We start from the raw sequence: 20083 nt of genomic DNA on the forward strand, positions 1-20083 counted from the left end.
TCCGGAGGTAGAAATTTTGCTACAGGGTGTGCAGCTTCACATACACCTCTTGCCCCTTATTTCCTATGTCTCTCCCCCTTGCTCACTCTGCTCCAGCTATACTGGTCACTGTGCTTTTCTTTTATTTCTTATTTTAGACAGGTTCTTGCTTTGTTGCCTAGGCTGGTGTGCAGTTGTGCAATCATAGTTCACTGTAACCTCAAACTTCTGGGCTCAGGTTATACTCCTGCCTCAGCCTTTGGAGTAGCTGGGACCACATATGAGTGCCATCATGTCTAGCTACTTAAAAAAAATTTTTTTAAGGCCGGGCGCAGTGGCTCATGCCTGTAATCCCAGCACTTTGGGATGCTGAGGCGGGTGGATCACGAGGTCAGGAGATAGAGACCATCCTGGCTAACACCGTGAAACTCCGTCTCTACTACAAAAAAAATTAGCCGTGCGTGGTGCCGGGCGCCTGGAGCCCCAGCTACCAAGGAGGCTGAGGCGGAGAATGGCATGAACCCGGGAGGCGGAGCTTGCAGTGAGCTGCGACTGAGACTCTGTTTCAAAAATAATAATAATAATAATTTTTTTTTAGGCCGGGCGCAGTGGCTCACGCCTGTAATCGCAGCACTTTGCGAGGCCGAGGCAGGCGGATCACTTGAGGTCAAGAGTTCAAGAACAGCCTGACCAACATGAAGAAACCCCGTCTCTACTGAAAATACAAAATTAGCCGGGCGTGTTGGCGCATGCCTGTAATCCCAGCTACTTAGGAGGCTGAGGCAAGAGAATCACTTGAACTTGGGAGGCAGAGGTTGCAGTGAGCCGAGATCACGCCATTGCACTCCAGCCTGGGCAACAAGAGTGAAACTCCGTCTCAAAAAAAAAAAAGTTAAAAATTACAGGCTCACACCTGTAATCCCAACACTTTGGGAGACTGAGGCAGGTGTTTCGGTTGAGCTCAGGGTTAGGTTTTGGCTTAAGGGAATATTGTGGATGGTTTGATCTTTTATCAAAGTTTGAGATCACTCAAACTTTCTTCCTATCAGCAATAAGGCTGTTTTGCTTTCTTATCATTCGTGTAGCATTAAAAACGCTACTGCAATAAAGGCTGGAGTGCAGTGGCATGACTGAACTCCTGAGCTCAAGGGATCCTCCCGCCTTCGTCTCCTGAAGTATTGGCATTACAGGCGTGAGCCACTGTACCTGGTCAGCTTCAGACTTTTCTTGTGCAGCCTCCTCACCTCTCTTAGCCTTCTTAGAATTGAAGAAATTTAGGGCTTTTCTCCATATTAGGTTTTGCCTTAAGGGAATGTTGTGGCTGGCTTGATCATCTATCCAGATAACTCAAACTTTCTCCGTATCAGCAATAAGGTTGTTTTGCTTTCTTATCATTTGTATGTTCACTGGAATAGCACTTTTAATGTCCTTCAAGAACTTTTTCTTTGTATTCACAACTTGACTGGTGCAAGAGGCCTAGCTTTTGGCCTATTTCTGCTTTCTTTTTTCTTTCTTTTTTTTTTTTTTTTTTTTTTTGAGACGGAGTCTCGCTCTGTCACCCAGGCTGGAGTGCAGTGGCCGGATCTCAGCTCACTGCAAGCTCCGCCTCCCGGGTTCACGCCATTCTCCTGCCTCAGCCTCCCGAGTAGCTGGGACTACAGGCGCCTGCCATCTCGCCCGGCTAAGTTTTTGTATTTTTAGTAGAGACGGGGTTTCACTGTGTTAGCCAGGATGGTCTCGATCTCCTGCCCTCGTGATCCGCCCTTCTCGGCCTCCCAAAGTCCTGGGATTACAGGCTTGAGCCACCGCGCCCGGCCTCTTTCTTTCTTTTCTTTTCTTTTTTCTTTTCTTTTGAGACAGAGTCTCGCTCTATGGCCCAGGCTGGAGCGCAGTGGTGGCGTGATCTTGGCTCACTGCCAGCTCCACTTCCCGGGTTCACGCCATTCTCCTGCTTCAGCCTCCCGAGTAGCTGGGACTGTAGGCGCCCGCGACTACGCCCAGCTGATGTTTTTGTATTTTTAGTAGAGACGGGGTTTCATCGTGTTAGCCAGGATGATCTTGATCTCCTGACCTCGTGATCCGCCCGCCTCAGCCTCCCAAAGTGCTGGGATTACAGGCTTGAGCCACCGCGCCTGGCCTTTTTTTTCCTTTTTTTTTTAGTAGAGACAAAGTCTCGCTCTGTTGCCCAGGCTGGTCTCAAACTCCTGGTCTCAAGTGATCCTCCTGCCTTGGCCTCCCAAAGTGCAGGGATTACAGGTATGAGCCACTGTGCCTGGCCTAGTTCTGCTTTCAACATGCCTTCCTCACTATGCTTACTCATTTCTAGGTTTTGACTTAGAAGTGAGAGCACACAAAAAAGAGGGAGACAAATGACTCCTTTCATCTAAACACTTAGAGCCTGCTGTTGGGTTATTAATTAGCCTAATACTGTTGTGTCTCAGGGAATAGGAAGGCCCAAGGAGAGGGAGAGAGACAGGGAAATGGCAGGTTGGTGTCACAGTCAGAACACAAAAACATTTATCGATTAAGTTCATGACCCCAAAACAATTACAAAAGTAACATCAAAAATCACTGATCACAAATCACCCTAATAGATAATAGGGGGAAAGTCTGAAATATTGAGAGAATTGCCAAAATATGACATTGAGGCATGAAGTGAGCATATAATGTTAGAAAAATGGCACCAATAGACTTGCTCGATGTAAGGCTGCCACAAACCTTCAATTTTATAAAAGGCAGTATTTGTGAAGCTCAATAAAATGAAGCACTATGAAACAAAGTATGTTCACACCAATGCCCAGGCCTCACTCTTGGAGATTTGGATTTAGTTGCTCTCGAGGTTTTGTTTATTTTTTACATTTCTGGGAAGCAGAAGAGGTTTTTGTTTTGTTTTGTTTTTGAGACAGTCTCACTCTGTCTCCCAGGCTAGAATGCAGTGGCATGATCTTGGCTCTCTGCAACCTCTGCCTCCCAGGTTTAAACAATTCTCCTGCCTCAGCCTCCTGAGTAGCTGGGACTACAGGCGCGTGCCACCATGCCTGGCTAATTTTTTTTTTTTTTTTTTTTGAGACAAGAGTCTCGCTCTGTCGCCCAGGCTGCGGTGCAGTGGCCAGATCTCAGCTCACTGCAAGCTCCGCCTCCTGGGTTTACGCCATTCTCCTGCCTCAGCCTCCCGAGTAGCTGGGACTACAGGCGCCTGTCACCTCGCCCGGCTAGTTTTTTTTTTTTTTTTTTTTTTTTTGAGGCGGAGTCTCGCTCTGTCACCCAGGCTGGAGTGCAGTGGCCGGATGTCGGCTCACTGCAAGCTCCGCCTCCCGGATTTACGCCATTCTCCTGCCTCAGCCTCCTGAGTAGCTGGGACTACACGCGCCCGCCACCTCGCCCGGCTAGTTTTTTTTTTTTGTATTTTTTAGTAGAGACGGGGTTTCACTGTGTTAGCCAGGATGGTCTCGATCTCCTGACCTCGTGATCCGCCCGTCTCGGCCTCCCAAAGTGCTGGGATTACAGGCTTGAGCCACCGCGCCCGGCCCCGGCTAGTTTTTTTTTGTATTTTTTAGTAGAGACAGGGTTTCACCGTGCACCATGTTAGCCAGGATGGTCTCGATCTCCTGACCTCGTGATCCGCCCGTCTCGGCCTCCCAAAGTGCTGGGATTACAAGCTTGAGCCACCGCACCCGGCCAATTTTTGTATTTTTAGTAGAGACGGGGTTTCTCCATGTTAGCCAAGTTGGTCTTGATCTCTTGACCGCGTGATCCACCCGCCTCAGCCTCCCTAAGTGCTGGGATTACAGGCGTAAGCCACCGCGCTCAGCTGCAGAGGAGGTTTTAAAGCTCTCCACATATGTCAATGTGCCACCTGTGCTGAGAACTACAACTTTGTTATTTTATTTTACTTGTTTTTGAGTTGGAGTCTCCCTGTCGCCCAAGCTGGAATGCAGTGGTGCAATCTCGGCTCACTGCAACCTCCACCTCCTGGGTTCAAGTGATTCTTTTGCCTCAGTCTCCCAAGTAGCTGGACAGGTGTGTGCCACCATGCCTGGCTAATTCTTGTATTTTTAGTAGAGATGGGGTTTCACCACATTGGCTAGGTTGCTCTCAAACTCCTGACCTCAGGTGATCCGCCTGCCTCGGTCTCCCAAAGTGCTGGTATTATACACATGAGACATTGTGCCCGGCCTGAGAACTACAACTTTAAACTTACTGTCGTGAAAATCTCAAACTAGGCTCTATTGCAAACATGTGTTTGCATCATCTAGGCATGCATGGACATGCTGATGGGGTTTATGTCACAGCCAAAAAGCTAATGCCAACACCAACCACTGGCATTTCTATATTTACTTCCAGGAGCCCTTGCCTTTACCACCCATCCCCTGGTAGCCATGTACCTCCCACTTCCCCACATTGAGGAGAGAGCTAATAGGCAGCTGAAGCACTGGATTGGAACTGCAACTCAAGGTTGTAGGAGCAAGAGTACTGAAGACCTTGATCAGCGCAAACCTGATCATACGACCTTGTGAAAGTTGTTTCACAATTCCCTGCTTTGGTTACTTTGGTTATAAAATTAAACTAATGGAATGGATTTATTTGCTAAAAACATGAGATTTAATGAACAAATAATTTTAAAGTGCTCCATTAATTCTGTGATTGTTAAATAACTTCACTGCATAAAATCCTATAGAACTCTTTCAAATATATATATATATAAATATAAAAAGCACCCCAATGATTCTTTTTTCTTTTTTTGGAAACAGGGTCTCACTCTGTTGCCCAGGCTGGAATACAGTGCTGTGATCCTGGCTCACTTCAACCTCAGCCTCCCAGGTAGCTAGGACTGCAGGCCTGCACCACCACTCCTGGCTTTTTTTTTTTTTTTTTTCCTGCAGAGACGGGGTTTGGTCATGTTGCCCAGGCTGGTCTTAAGCTCCTGGGCTCAAGTGATCCATCTGCCTCGGCCTCCCAAAGTGCTAGGATTAGAGGGGGAGCCACTGCACCAAGCCCAGACAGCACGATTCTGACACAGAGGGTTTGGAAGTTTCTTAGACAGACCTGCTCCTGTAGTTCACAGAACTCCTCTGACTACTGCGGTCCCTTTCTTTCCTGAGTCTAGTTTGCAGAAGTCTTCTTGAGATTCTGTGAGACAATAGCCCCTATTTCCTACAGTAAATTACTCTTTTTCTTCCCCTTTAGACAGCGATTGTTGGTTTCTGTTACATGTAAACAAAGAGGATTTTATTTTTTATTTTTTTAGGCTAGTCAAGTGAAGCAGTGGGAGGTGGAGGACAAAAATAATTTTGACTAAGGCATAAATATATTATACAAGTGAAGTATTTCCCAAATTGTATTCTGTGTAATGCTATGTTCTCAAATGTTAACAAGCTCCATACAAGAACCATTTATTTCTAAATTCTAAAGTCACAATCATATTATGAACTACATTAAACTATATAGTTACTTTTATTATACCTAATAATCTGTCTTTATAAAAGTGTTTACCCGGCCGGGCGCGGTGGCTCAAGCCTGTAATCCCAGCACTTTGGGAGGCCGAGACGGGCGGATCACGAGGTCAGGAGATCGAGACCATCCTGGCTAACACGGTGAAACCCCGTCTCTACTAAAAAATACAAAAAAAAAAACTAGCCGGGCATGGTGGCGGCGCCTGTAGTCCCAGCTACTCGGGAGGCTGAGGCAGGAGAATGGCGGGAACCCGGGAGGCGGAGCTTGCAGTGAGCTGAGATCCGGCCACCGCACTCCAGCCTGGGCAGCAGAGCAAGACTCCGTCTCAAAAAAAAAAAAAAAAAAGTGTTTACCCAAAAATGCCAGCAGATTCCATGAGAAACTACCTGTGCTACAATTATTGTCAAACTTCAGTGCATATGTAACAGAACCAACTGGAGGGCTTGTTAAAGGATTGCTGAGTCAAACCCCACAGTTTCAGCAGGTTTGTGGTGGGGCCTGATAATTTGTATTTCTTTTTTTTTTTTTTTTTTTAGATGGAGTCTCACTCTGCTGTTGCCCAGACTGGAGTGCAATGGCATGATCTTTGCTCACTGCAACCTCCGCCTCCCAGGTTCAAGCGATTCTTCTGCCTCAGCCTCCCGAGTAGCTGGGATTACAGGTGCCCACCACCACACCCGGCTAATTTTTGTATTTTTAGTAGAGATGGTGTTTTGCCATGTTGGCCAGGCTGGTCTTGAACTCCTGACCTCAGGTGATCCACCCACCTCAGCCTCTCAAAGTGCTGGGATTACAGGCATGAGCCACCACGCCCCGCTGAGAATTTGCATTTCTAACAAGTTCCCAGGTGCTGCTGACACTGCTGGCTTATGGAACCACTGCTGTAGTACTTTTCAAATTATCCTGATTCTAAGAACCACCTATGACCTGTGCTATTCCTACTGTGGTTACTGGCTCATGTCACATAAATTCTTTTAGGATTCCAACATGTTTGTGACATTACTCAGTATTTACATCTTGCTTTTACTGCAGCATGATAGAAAAATTAACCACAGGTATATCATAACAAAAAGTTCATGAGTTACCATTTTCACAAAGTTCAGATATATTTAAATTAGCCTATTTAATCTTTTTTTGGTTGTTGTTGAGATGGAGTTTCACTCTGTCTCCCAGGCTGGAGTACAGTGGCACAATCTCAGCTCACTGCAACCTCTGCCTCTCAGGTTCATGATTCTCCTGCCTCAGCCTCCCTAGCAGCAGGGATTACAGGTGCCCACCACCACACCCGGCTAATTTTTGTATTTTTAGTAGAGATGGTGTTTTGCCATGTTGGCCAGGCTGGTCTTGAACTCCTGACCTCAGGTGATCCACCCACCTCAGCCTCTCAAAGTGCTGGGATGATAGGCATGAGCCATCGCACAAAGCCTATGGTACACCTTTACTGAAGAAACAATTCAGGAACATCACTCTTAGTAAGGCAATTGTTGATTATAAGTGAAAAAAACACTATCATGTACAAATTAGGGGATTTTGTATACCTTTTTTTGGTTACAAATATGCGAAATGAAGGATGTTTGCTAATACTTGTTTCCAATTTTTAAACTTTTCAAGTGTTGTACTGTTAATAATGTTAAAATAAAAGGCATTTGATTTAGTATAATTGTTTGTTGAACTTCATCTTTTCAGGTGATTTTGTTGCTGGCCACTTGCAAGGCACTACTGAGGCCTCAGTAAGAACTGAGATTCAGCAACATTATAATCATTATAATTCAAAGTTTAGAGTTTCTTTTTCTTTTTTCTTTTTTAAAACAGATGGGGTTAAAACGCTGCCCAGGCATGTCTGGAACTCCTGGGCTCAAGCAGTCGTCTTGCCTCAGACTGCCAAGTAGCTGAACTACAGGCACACACCACACCTGGCTGTGTTCAGTTTCATGGGCAGGTCAAATCATCTAGTATTTTGTCTGTATGGACAAGGTCAATGCAACTTCTCCAAGCTTTTATCACTCAATGGTCCTAGAGGCCCTTGTGAGATAGATAGGGTCTTAGAACAAATAACTCATTACAATCCTGGGCAAATACTCTACTGAACTGGTGAACTGAAAACGTTTTGCTAATGGCCCAAATGTCACCTAAAATTTTTTTGCCTAGAGGAGTTACATAACTAGTTTGTATAATAATTTAGTCATACTAGGCCCTCAAGTCTAATTTGAAACAAAAACACACTTGGCAAAGCAAAATATAACCTAAGAAATAATTCTGATTTACTGCTATTAACAGACTTGGTTTAGGAGTCAAAAAACCTGGACACAAGTCTTACTGCCAAGGTGCTAAGTGACTATATAAATCACATGATTTCTAATTCTAGTTCTCTCAATCTACAAAATTAGAACATGGATGACTAGCTCATATTAGGTTCCTCTAAACCATTTTAAACATGCAAAATGCTGTTTTAACTGATGGTACTTTCAATTGTATTTTTTTTTTTTTTGAGACGGAGTCTCATTTTGTCACCCAGACTGGAGTGCAGTGGCACAGTCTCAGCTCACTGCAACCTACACCTCCCAGGTTCAACTGATTTTCCTGCCTCAGCCTCCTGAGTAGCTAGGACTATAGGTGCATGCCACCACACCTGGCTAATTTTTGTATTTTTAGTAGAGATGGGGTTTTACTATTTTGGCCAGGCTGGTCTTGAACTCCTGACCTCAGGTGATCCTCCCACCTTGGCCTCCCAAAGTGCTGGGATTACAGGCATGAGCCACCGCCCCTGGCCCAATTGTATCTTTTGAAGCAATGACTCCTTCGGATCTCCAGGCTCCTCCTGATCTTTATGCTTTAGATTGGGATTTATCCTTCAAGAAGCTTTCTCTGAACACCTCTAATTAGACTGGGGGGGTACCTTGTCTGTGTCACACCTATCCCCCCAACTCGTGTTGTTTCATAGCACTTATCACACTGTGTGTTTCTGTGGGCTCCTGGATGCAGGGACCTCTCTAATCCATTTCAGCAGTCCATTAGTGTCTTTCCGTCTATCTCTTCCAGATAGAAGAAGGCATCAAACACAGTTCACTGATGACAATTTATTATAATCTGTTAGTAGCACACAGACAAATATTAATTAAACCAGAACCATGTCTACACAGAGGTGGGCAGTGACATGTGCCATTCTACGGGGAACTGTGTGCACTTAATCATCATGTTTTAGCGTTTTGATCTTCTGTTTATGCCGCTCAATTTCTTTCTGCAGACGCTCAATCTCCTTCTTATGATGAACGATTTCTTCTTCATGGTGTTTTTTCAAAGCTGCCAGTTGTTCTCTACTCTGTGCTCTACAAGGACACGGTGGCTCAGGGTTTAATTTCAATCCTTCACCCCAAAGAGATCTCTAAGCATAACCCGTAATGTCTAAGCAAGGAATAGGAGTCCCAGTTCCATGGGAGTCTGGCTGGTCATCCTCTTCTACTCCTCAACTAGTGAAAGAATAACCCATCTTAAATTGAGGTGTAGTCATCTTAAGAAGACCAAAATGATTTCACTGGTGCTAGTGGCTTAAATTCCATCATTAAGATCTTATTGCTTTCAGATTCCTCTTTAAAATAGAAAACTCCAGAGAGATGTGACACAAGTCCCTAATACCTTATGAGGGGAACAACCCAGGGAACCCCTTTAGAGGGGGAAAAAAAAAAAAAAAGGAACAAAATGGGGACAAAGGGGTGTGGTTAAAAGGCAAATATCCATTTCCTATTCCAATCTGTCTAGAGCTTTCTTTGCCTATAGAAATGAATGGCCCGCTGTAAGGCCAATAAAAGGTCTCCTGCATGGGCAGTATTTGGCAGTTCAATTTAGGTACCAAGAAGGGACTGGATTACAATGTTGGTTTGGCCACATTTAGGCCTCAGTTTTCCTTAACTACAAAATGAAGGGGATCAATTAGATAGTCTCTAACAGCAGTACCTTGGCTCTCTATACGGTATGGCAGGTGTCATGGTGATAATTCTCAACAGAAGGCAGAAGTGAAAGGCCAAAGGACAAGCAAAAGCAAGATTAATTCCTCACTGCTCTCCAGAGTGGACAGAAGTCAGTTAAAGATAACTCAGGGCTGGTAAAGGGAGGCCCAGCCCACTCCATACTTCTAAGCAGGAGGGGGAAATCCACAGATCTAGGCTGGGCTGAGTAGGGCAAAAGCCTTTAGGAGATGGTGTAGTCCAACCCTAAGTAGCTCCCATGACCAGCTCCCATGATCCTCACTCTTGCGGAGTCGGGGGTCTAGAAACACCTGAGAAGCCTGAATGCATGCAGGCTTGCAAAGCTAAGGCGTGCTGGGGAGGAAGGAGAGCGTAGAGGGGGTGACAGGTGGGTGAGGGCCGCGGGAGTCAGGCTGGGAGGCAAACGTTAGACGGTCGGATCTAGATACTGTGCGAAGAATCTGGGGGCGTTTCGCACCACCCGAGGAGAACTCCACGCGGGAGATGGTAATGATAAAGGAGGGGTTGAGCCGTGGGATGTTTTGGAGACCCGCCGGTAGAAATGGTTTGGGGGCCTGAAACTGTTGTGCAGGGAACTGGGAGTGCCCTATAAGTGGCAACTTGGGACATCAAGGGTTAGGGTATACCAGATTGGGGCCTGGGAGTTCTGTTGGGGGATGGGGCGCCCAAGGCACCAAGGAAACGGGTGGGGCGACTGGCAGTTTAAGGATTGGAAGGCCCTGGGAGATCTAGGGCTGGACTTGGGACCCGGTGAGCCTCACCGGAAATATCGTTCCTCTTCAGCCTGCTCTCTCTTTCCGAAGGCCCCACCGGCTTCCCGGATGGAGCCCGCGCCCCGGTCGACATTCTCGGACTGCAGAGAGACAGGGACACTGATAAAAGTAGGGAAGCGAAGATGGGATCCGCCCTCGGGGCTGGAGCAGCGGACACTGCCGCAGCGTACCTGATCCGAGCCGAAGCCTCGGGCTTGCATGGTCCTCACGCCCCACACGCCAAGCCACGTCCGCGCCACCAACGCCGTTACTGCCATTGCTGCTGGAGCTGCACCTCTGGCGTCTCTGCCGCAGCAAGCTGTACCTCGTTACGCGCTAATGGCGCGGGGACGGCCAAGCACCCAATCTGGTCGACGGAGTGGCGGATGAACACAGGAGTAGCGAATCACGGGAGAGCGGAGGCGGGCTTCCCGGAGCTCACAGCGAATCCCGAGCAAGAGACGAGTTTATTCTTGGCCAACTAGCAAGGGCTCAGGGCCAAAGGACTGGAAAGAAGAATGATGGGGGAGTTTGGAGAGCTGGGTGAGGAGAGTGCTAGAAGCCGAAATTTCGGCTCTTGGACCCATCAGAATGAGGCGTGGCGTTCACCTCCAGCCCACGATTTCAACCCTAAAGTCGTTAATATTCAAAGCCCAAAGGAAGTTTTCCCTTCCCTGGCCTGCTACCATCAATAAAATGGGGGAATTTGGGGTTTGGGAGCTGTGTCCAGGATGCTGATGTCCGGGATACCGACGTCCAATGTGCTGCGGCTTAGATATACGTAAATCGCGTTCATTTGTTATGAGAAGTGCCAGTGTTCTGGCCGGGCGCGGTGGTTCACGCCTGTAATCCCAATACTTTGGGAGGCCGAGGTGGGTGGATCACCTGAGGTCCGCAGTTCGAGACCAGCCTGACCAACATGGGGAAACCCCGTCTCTACTTAAAAAAACAAGTATCAGCCGGGTGTGGTGGCATGCGCCTGTAATCGCAGCTACTCAGGAGGCTGAGACAGGAGAATCGGCCTGAACTCGGGAGGCGGAGGTTGCAGTGAGCCAAGATCCCGCCACCGCTGCACTCCAGCCTGGGCGACAGAGTGATATTGGTCTCAAAAAAACCCCCCAAAACAAAAAACTGGGCCGGGTGCGGTGGCTCACGCCTGTAATCCCAGCACTTTGGGAGGCCGAGGCGGTTGGATCACAAGGTGAAGTTCGAGACCAGCCTGGCCAATATAGTGAAACCCTGTCTCTACTAAAAAATACAAACATTAGCCAGGCGTGGTGGCACGTGCCTGTAGTCCCAGCTACTTGGGAGGCTGAGGCAGGAGAATCGCTGCAACCTGGGAGGCAGAGCTTGTAGTGAGCCGAGATCGTGCCACCACACTCCAGCCTGGGCAACAGAGTGAGACTCGGTCTCAAAAACGAAACAAAACAAAAAGCCCAAACAAACAAAACCCAAAAAACTGAATTTCCAGCCATGACAGTAAGGGAGGTCAGAAGCACATCTTGTTATGTCCCCTCCCTTTTAGTGTTTAAGCACAACTGACCAGCATTAATGTTGAAATAAAGAGCATAAGCTTAGCAAACTGCACTCTTTGTGTAAATAAGGTACCAAATTATAAACAGGACTTAAGGCTATGTCATATGACAGTTAAGTCACACACCTTTAGAGGTCACTCCAACCCAATGTATTGGCTAACAGACTTCCTTGTCTTAAACATCTTAAACATTTCTTTCTACTGACTCCAATTTTTTTCTTTTCTTCTTCTTCTTCTTCTTCTTTTTTTTTTTTTTTTTTTGAGACAGAGTCTTGCTCTGTTGCCTGGCTGGAGTGCAGTAGCACAATCTCTGCTCACTGCAACCTAGGCCTCCCGGGTTAGTGATTCTCCTGCCTCAGCCTCCCAAGTAGCTGGGACTACAGTCCCACGGCACCATGCCTTGCTAATTTTTGTATTTTTATTAGAGATGGGGTTTCACCATGTTGGCCAGGATGGTTTCAATCTCTTGACCTTGTGATCTGTCCACCTTGGCCTCCCAAAGTCCTGGGATTACAGGCACTGCGCCCCGCCCGCTGACTCCAAATTTTTAGACTAAACTCTACTCCTTTAACCAATTGCAAATTAAAGAATCTCTGAATCCACCTATAAACTCTGATCCCGTGCTTCAAGGTATCCTGCCTTTTTGTATATCTTTCATGTATTTGTTTATGTCTTTGTCTGTAACTCCTGTCTCCCTGAAACGTATGAAACCAAACTGTGGGCTGGGCTCGGTGGCTTATGCCTGTTATCCCAGTATTTTGGGAGGCCAAGGCAGGAGGATCACTTGACACCAGGAGTTTGAGACCACCCTGGGTGACGTAGTGAGACATCATCTCTAGCCCCTTTTCCCCCCAAAATTAGCCTGGCATGGTGGTACATGCCTTGTAATCCTAGCTACTTGGGAGGATATCTTGGGCCTAGGAGTTCAAGATGATAATAAGCTATGATGGCACCACTGCACTCCAGCCTGCTGGGTAACAGAGCAAGATTCTGTCTCAAAACAAAAGCAACCCTCAAGAAAAACCAAATTATAGGTGGGACACGGTGGCTGATGTCTGTAATCCCAGCACTTTGGGAGGGCAAGGCGGGCAGATCCCGAGGTCAAGAGATTGAGACCATCCTGGCCAACATGGTATAACTCCATCTCTACTAAAAATACAAAAATTAGCTGGGTGTGGTGGCATGTGCAGGAGAATCTCTTGAACCTGGGACGCGGAGGTTGCAGCGAGCCGAGATCGTGCCACTGCACTCCAGCCTGGTGACAAAGCGAGACTCTGTCTCAAAAAAAAAAAAAGAAAGAAAACCCAAATTATAACTTGACCACCTCAGGCACAATTTCCTAGGACCTCTTAAGACTGTGTTTCCCCAAGCTATGGTTACTCATATTGGCTCAGAATAAACCTTTTAAAAATATTTTAGTTTTTTTTGTTGTTGTTGTTAACAACATATTGTTGAATGGGCTTAATAACTGCACTTTTGGCAATGTGGTGCAATGCGGTAGAAAAGAGCAGGCTGGGCACGGTGGCTCACACCTGTAATCCCAGCACTTTGGGAGGCCGAGGCGGGCAGATCACCTGAGGTTGGGAGTTCGAGACCAGCCTGACCAACATGGAGAAACCCCATCTCTAGTAAAACAAAATACAAAAAATTAGCCGGGCATGGTGGCACATGTCTGTAATCTCAGCTACTCGGGAGGCTGAGGCAGGAGAATCGCTTGAACCTGGGAGGCAGGGATTGCAGTGAGCCAAGATCACACCATTGCACTCCAGCCTGATCAACAAGAGAGAAACTGTCACAAAATAAATAAATAAATAAATAAATAAATAAATAAATAAATAAGCTGGGAGTGGTGGCACATGCCTGTAATCCCAGCTACTGGGGAGGCTGAGGCAGCAGAATGCTTGAACCCAGGAAGCTGAGGTTGCAGTGAGCCAAGATCACACCATTGCACTCCAGCCTGGGCAACAAGAGGGAAACTGTCTCTCAAAAAACAAAAAAAGATAAGTAGGATTCTGTCTAGTGAAAGCTTAACCTTGACCTCCCTTCATCCATCTAATGAATGTGAACAAGACAATAGTAGTCTTTACTTTCATGAAGTTTATAGCTCTTCTCTAAGTCATTTTCTCTTCTCTGTTTCTTCTTTTTTAGATGAGAGAATTGGGCCAGATTATCTACCTGATTGATGATTATAAAAATACCTTCTTTGGGCCTGGGTGTGGTGGCTCATACCTGTAATCCCAGCACTTCGGGAGGCCGAGGCGGGTGGATCACGAGGTCAGGAGTTCGAGACCAGCCTGACTAACCCCATCTCTACTAAAAATACAAAAATTAGCTGGGTGTGGTGACACGTGCCTGTAATCTCAGCTACTCAGGAGGTTGAGGCAGGAGAACCACTTGAACCTGGGAGGCGGAGGCTGCAGTGAGCTAAGATCATGCCACTGCACTCCAGCCTGGGCAACAGAGCAAGACTCTGTCTCAAAAAAACAAAACAAAACAAAACAAACCTTCTTTGTTTTGTATGAAATAGTAACACTGGCTTTGTTGCTCATATTTTAGTTAAGAAAATAGCAGCCCTGCCTGATATTTTGTTTAATTCCATTTACGTGAAATATCCGGAATAGGTAAATCCATATAGATAAAACACAGATTGCTTGTTTTCAGGGACTGGGGAGAGCGGCCGAATAGGGAGTAACTGCTTAATAGGTACTAGGTCTCTTTGGCCAGGCGCGGTGGCTCACGCCTGTAATCCCAGCACTTTGGGAGGCCAAGGCGAGTGGATTACGACGTCAGGAGATCGTAGACCATCCTGGCCAACATGGTGAAAATCCGTCTCTACTAAAAATATAAAAATTAGCCGGGCATGATGGTGGTGTGTGTCTGTAATCCCAGCTACTCGGGAAGCTAAGGCAGGAGAATCACTGGAACCGGGAGGCGGAGGTTACTGTGAGCCAGGATCGCACCACTGCACTCCAGCCTGGGTGACAGAGTGAGACTCCGTCTCTAGACAAAACAAAACAAAAAACAAACAAAAACAAAACAAAACAAAAAAACCTTAGTACTAAGTCTCCTTTTGAGGTGATGAAACTATTTTGGAACCAGATAGACATGGTGGTTGCAGAACATTGTGAATGTTCTAAAGACCACTGGGCACAGTGGCTCATGCCTGTAATTCCTGTACTTCCGGAGGCCTGGGCAACATGGCAAGACCCCGTCTCTACAAAAGTACATAAAATTAGCCGGGCATGGTGGTGCGTGCCTGCAGTCCCAGCTACCGAAGGCTGAAGTGAGAGAATCGCTTGAGCTTGGGAGGTCGAGGCTGCAGTGAGCTGTGATTGCACCACTCGACTGCAACCTGGACCACAGAGATCCTGTCTCAAAAATAAATAAATAAATAAATAAACTCACTGAATTATTCACTTTTTCTTTTATTATTTTTTTACCTAACAACAATAAATTAAGCAAATAATTTACTTTAAAGTGGTTAATTATATGTTATGTGTAATTCGTTTAAATGTTAAAAAGGCCACCTAGGTTTAAAGTGCTTGGCTGGGCTGCGAGCCCTTTAAGAACCTCTCAGACGGGAGGCGGGGCTAGAGGGGCGGACCTGTAAGAATCACGTGGGGCGACGCCTGCGCAGACGGGTCACGTGGTGGCTGGGCCGGGGAAATGGCGGCTTCAGGAGAGAGCGGGACTTCGGGCAGCGGAGGCAGCACCGAGGAAGCCTTTATGACCTTCTACAGTGAGGTGAACACAGAGTGAGGAGTAGTGGCACCGGGGCGACCTCTCCCAGATCTGCTTTCCCGGTGGACAAAGGCAGTGGCCGCCTGGCCTGGACCGTTGGGCGATTCCTTCAGTCCAGTCTTCGGGGTGGCGGGGGTCTGGGGGTGTGTGAGCGTCTCCCACTGATAGCTGCTGGGAGATCCCCTGGGCAACTAAAGAGGGGATGGTGTTCGACCTATCGAGGGAGGTGGCGAGTGCGTCCAACGTAGTGCGGGCGCGCGGGCAGAGTGCCCCAAGTCCGCGGAGTCGGGGGCTGGCAGAGGCTGGGCCCTTCCTGGGAGTGACTTAGCCTTCTTGTCCCCCAAGACGTTTCTTAGTCCTCTGTAATGAGTTGTTTTAGTGGTTGTTTCTGCCATTCACTAACGCCAGGCACTGTGCATCATGCCAGTTAGGCATTATATTACCCCCCCTTCATAGATGACGAACCTGAGGTTTAGGGAGGTGAAATAGTTTGGGGCCTTACAGTAGGTTACAGCTTGCTCGGTGGTATGTTAGGACAGCAGTGGGCATGTTCTGAGCCTCCTTTACTATCGAATCTCCAGCGCCTAGTATTTAGTGGATGCTCAGTAAATATTTGTTGAGTGAATGAATGAATAAATGAAATAAAAGCATGCCTTTTGGAGTCAGAATCTCAGATTAAATTCTTGCAAGGGGCTGGGCACAGTGGCTCACATCTGTAATTCCAGCACTTTGGGAGACCCAGGCGGGAGGAACCCTGAAGCTTGAGGCTGCAGTGAGCTATGATCGGACCACTGCACTCCATCCTTGGCGACAGAGGGAGACCCTGTCTGAGTCAGAATCTCAGATTAAATTATTGCAAGGGGCTGGGCACAGTGGCTCACATCCGTAATCCTAGCACTTTGGGAGGCCCAGGCGGGAGGAACCCAAAAGCTCGAGGCTGCAGTGAGCTATGATCGGACCACTGCACTCCATCCTTGGTGACAGAGACCCTGTCTCTTTAAAAAGAAGAAAAAAAAGGATAGAAAAAAAAATTCTTGGCGGGCGCGGTGGCTCACGCCTGTAATCCCAGCACTTTGGGAGGCCGAGATGGGCGGATCACGAGGTCAGGAGATTGAGACCACGGTGAAACCCCGTCTCTACTAAAAATACAAAAAATTAGCCGGGCGTGGTGGCAGATGCCTGTAGTCCCAGCTACTCAGGAGGCTGAGGCAGGAGAATGGCGTGAATCCGGGAGGCGGAGCTTGCAGTGAGCCGAGATAGCACCACTGCACTCCAACCTAGGCGACAGAGCGAGACTCTGTCTAAAAAAATAAAATAAAAATTCTTGGAAGATAGTTAACCTGACTGGACTGGGATTGAATTCTTCTTCTTCTTTTTTTTTTTTGAGACGGAGTTTTGCTCTTGTCGCCCAGGCCTGGAGTAATTCTTCTTCTTCTTTTTTTTTTTTTGAGACGGAGTTTTGCTCTTGTCGCCCAGGCCTGGAGTGCCGTGGCATGATCTTGGCCCACTGCAACCTCCGCCTCTTGGGTTCAAGCAATTCTCCCGCCTCAGCCTCCCAAGTAGCTGGGATTACAGGTGCCTGCCACCACGCCTGGCTAATTTTTGTATTTTTGGTAGAGACGGGGGTTTCACCATGTTGCCCAGACTTGCCTCAAACTCTTTATTTATTTATTTTGAGACAGAGTCTCACTCTTGCCCAAGCTGGAGTGCACAACTTCTGCCTCCTGGGCTCAAGTGATTCTCCCACATCAGTAGCTGGGACTACAAGCTCGTGCCACTATGCCTGGCTGATTTTTGTATTTCTTTGTAGTGACAGGATCTTTCTGTGTTGCCCAGGCTGGTCTGAAACTCCTGGGCTCAAGCAGTCCTCCCGCCTTGGCCTCCCAAAGTGTTGGGATTACAGGCATGAGCGACTGTGCTTGACAAGAGAATTAATTTTAAAATAAACATTTTCATGAGTACTAAAGTTATTGTATAAGAAAGCGTTTCATAAAAAAATAAAGCGGAAGCATCTTTCTTAGGGTTCAACAAGGCAGAAGATGGGATCTCTAGGTTGGCATGGGTTTGAGATATGGAGTTGCTCCCCAGCAGGCTGTGAGCTATTCAGGGTTAAGGACCGTATCACATTCATCTTTTATTTCTTGCATTTGTAACAGTGCTTGTTACATAGTAGTTTCTCCAAAGTACTAAATTTAGGTTTAGACACCTGGCAGGCGCTACCTGTAGTCTCAGCTGCTCTGACGGCTGAGGTGGGAGGATTGGAGGATCACTTGAGCCCAGGAGGTGGAGGTTGCAGTGAGCCATGATCTGTCTTCTGTCACTGCAGTACACCCTGGGTGACAGAGCAAGACCCCTTCTCAAAAAAACAAAAACAAACAAAAAACCAAATAGCAATCTTTGTTTGTTTGAATTGGATGGGAAAAAATATCTAAGGAAGGATGCTTCATTTTTTTTTTTTTTTTTTTTTTTTTTTTGAGACGGAGTCTCGCTCTGTCGCCCAGGCTGGAGTGCAGTGGCCGGATCTCAGCTCACTGCAAGCTCCGCCTCCCGGGTTTACGCCATTCTCCTGCCTCAGCCTCCCGAGTAGCTGGGACTACAGGCGCCCGCCACCTCGCCCGGCTAATTTTTTGTATTTTTAGTAGAGACGGGGTTTCACCATGTTAGCCAGGATGGTCTCGATCTCCTGACCTTGTGATCCGCCCGTCTCGGCCTCCCAAAGTGCTGGGATTACAGGCTTGAGCCACCGCGCCCGGCCGCTTCATTTTTTTTTTTATCCAAAATGTGTTTATTGAGATGATTTCCCACTCATCTTGATTCAGAGTGCTTTTAGTGCTGCTTCCTCCTAAAGGAACATCCTTCTGTAAGCCTTGCTTTTCATCCTGTAGGCTGCCAGAGGACAGTGGAACAGCCAACACACGAAACTACCGTTTGTGCATGGCTGAAGACCATGGTGATTTTATAGCATCCTGGGCATTTCACATCCATGAAGTAGAAATTGGGGCTCTGCACCAGGCGTTTCTTCTTGTGTTTCCTCTTCTCTTCTGGGAAGGGATGAAGGAGATCCTTTGTGAGAGGCATGTTCTTGTGTGGGTAGGTCGTCACCGCTGGAAAAAAGGCTTCAGTCATTTTTTTAAAAAATAGAGATAGGGTCTTGCCATGTTGCTCAGGTTGGTCTTGAATTCCTGCGCTCAAGTGATCCTCCTACCTCACATTCCCAAAGTGCTGGGATTACGGGCATAAGCCACCACACTGGCCTCATTCATTTAACAGATGTTTATTGAACATTTGAAGTGTACTAGTGTGCTATTTAGGTGTTGGGGATATGGTAGTGAACAAAAGAGGAAAAAAAATCCTGTTTTCATAGAGTGAAGAGGGAAGATGTCTAGAAGGAATGACTTTCTATGTTAATGAAATTCTTTCCAACCTTGTTTTGGCCATAGGAATAAAGATGATATATAGCATACCAGAGATTCATTCCAACTAGCATTCCAACTCTGACAGTGACACCAAGAATGTTTTCCTGGGACTGCCTGGTGCTTGTTCTCCCTGGCATTGTCTTCAGGTCAGGGATTTTTCTTTTTTCTTTCTTTCTTTTTTTTAAAATTAAAAATAGAGACGGGGTTTCGCCGTGTTGCCCAGGCTTGTCTCAAACTCCTGAGCTCAAGCAATCCACCCACCTCAGCCTCCCACAATGCTGGGATTACAGGTGACAGCTACTGCACCTGGCCAAGTCAGGGATTTTTCCTAACACTATTAGAATTAGGTGGTGGAGTTATTTGTTCCTTCCCATCAACAGTTTTAAATGCTGCTCATAGTTTATGTCTTACTGTGATTGTATTTTTCCTTTTTTTGCTCTTTAAATTTTTTTCTTTTTTTTTCCCCCACAGAGAAATCTCTTTTTTTTTTTTTTTTTTGAGATGGAGTCTCGCGGGGTCGCCCAGGCTGCTGGAGTCCAGTGGTGTGATCTCGGCTCCCTGTAACCCCTATCCCTGGGGTTCAAGTGATTCTCCTGCCTCAGCCTCCTGAGTATCTGGGACTACAGGCCATGCCACCACGCCCGGCTAATATTTTGTAGTTTTAGTAGAGATGGGGTTTCACCATGTTGGCCAGGATGGACTCCATCTCCTGACCTCGTGATCTGCCCACCCTGGCCTCCCAAAGTGCTGGGATTACAGACATGTGCCACTGTGCCCAGCCTATTTTTTTTTTTTCCTTAAAATTAAAAGCTGTAAATGAAGTATAACCACACACAAGCACATCTTCTGTCATTAAAGTGGAAGTTCTTTAAAGGCTGTGACTTATTTATCTTTGAATCCTCTTGATGCATGCTGTGGGGTCAAACTGTTGGGGTTAAAATTCTGGCTTACAAGTTGGGTAATTGGGAACAAGTCAGTTATCTTCTCTAAGCCTCAGTATTCTTATCTGTGAAATAGGTACAATAGCAGTATCTACCACATAGGGTTGTTGAGATTAATAAATACATGTAAGGTTTTTATATTAAAATTCAACAAATGGTAGTTGTAATTTCTCAAAGCGTTTATCAAAATGTCTTGCACATGGTAAACACACAAATAAATGTTTGTTGAACATATCAGTGAATGTTGTGTTAAGATAAACAATTCAGTTTGTTATTGAATTCT

At 46.7% G+C, this 20083-nt stretch overlaps 2 protein-coding genes and 1 pseudogene across 2 annotated transcripts in view; 1 reads left to right on the forward strand and 2 right to left on the reverse strand.

The window, feature by feature from the left end:
• Positions 1-8495: 8495 nt before the first annotated feature.
• Positions 8496-10544, reverse strand: ATP5IF1 (ATP synthase inhibitory factor subunit 1). Its single transcript, XM_011763083.2, has 3 exons — positions 10360-10544; positions 10178-10269; positions 8496-8759 (listed from the first exon to the last, which is right to left on the reverse strand). The coding sequence occupies exons 1-3, from the start codon at positions 10444-10446 to the stop codon at positions 8618-8620; spliced, it is 321 nt and encodes a 106-aa protein (XP_011761385.1). The 5' UTR covers positions 10447-10544; the 3' UTR covers positions 8496-8617.
• A 4790-nt stretch (positions 10545-15334) lies between these two features.
• Positions 15335-20083, forward strand: part of LOC105494559 (DnaJ heat shock protein family (Hsp40) member C8) — a 33171-nt gene continuing 28422 nt past the window's right edge. The window contains exon 1 of the mRNA XM_071097734.1: positions 15335-15446. Coding sequence (XP_070953835.1) covers positions 15369-15446 — 78 coding nt within the window. The 5' untranslated portion in view covers positions 15335-15368. The remainder of the gene's footprint in view (positions 15447-20083) is intronic.
• On the reverse strand, positions 18224-18521 carry LOC139363521 (small ribosomal subunit protein eS27-like; annotated as a pseudogene).

The sequence above is a fragment of the Macaca nemestrina genome, chromosome 1 (assembly GCF_043159975.1).
Source record: "Macaca nemestrina isolate mMacNem1 chromosome 1, mMacNem.hap1, whole genome shotgun sequence".
In the NCBI taxonomy this organism is placed as follows: Eukaryota; Metazoa; Chordata; class Mammalia; order Primates; family Cercopithecidae; genus Macaca; species Macaca nemestrina.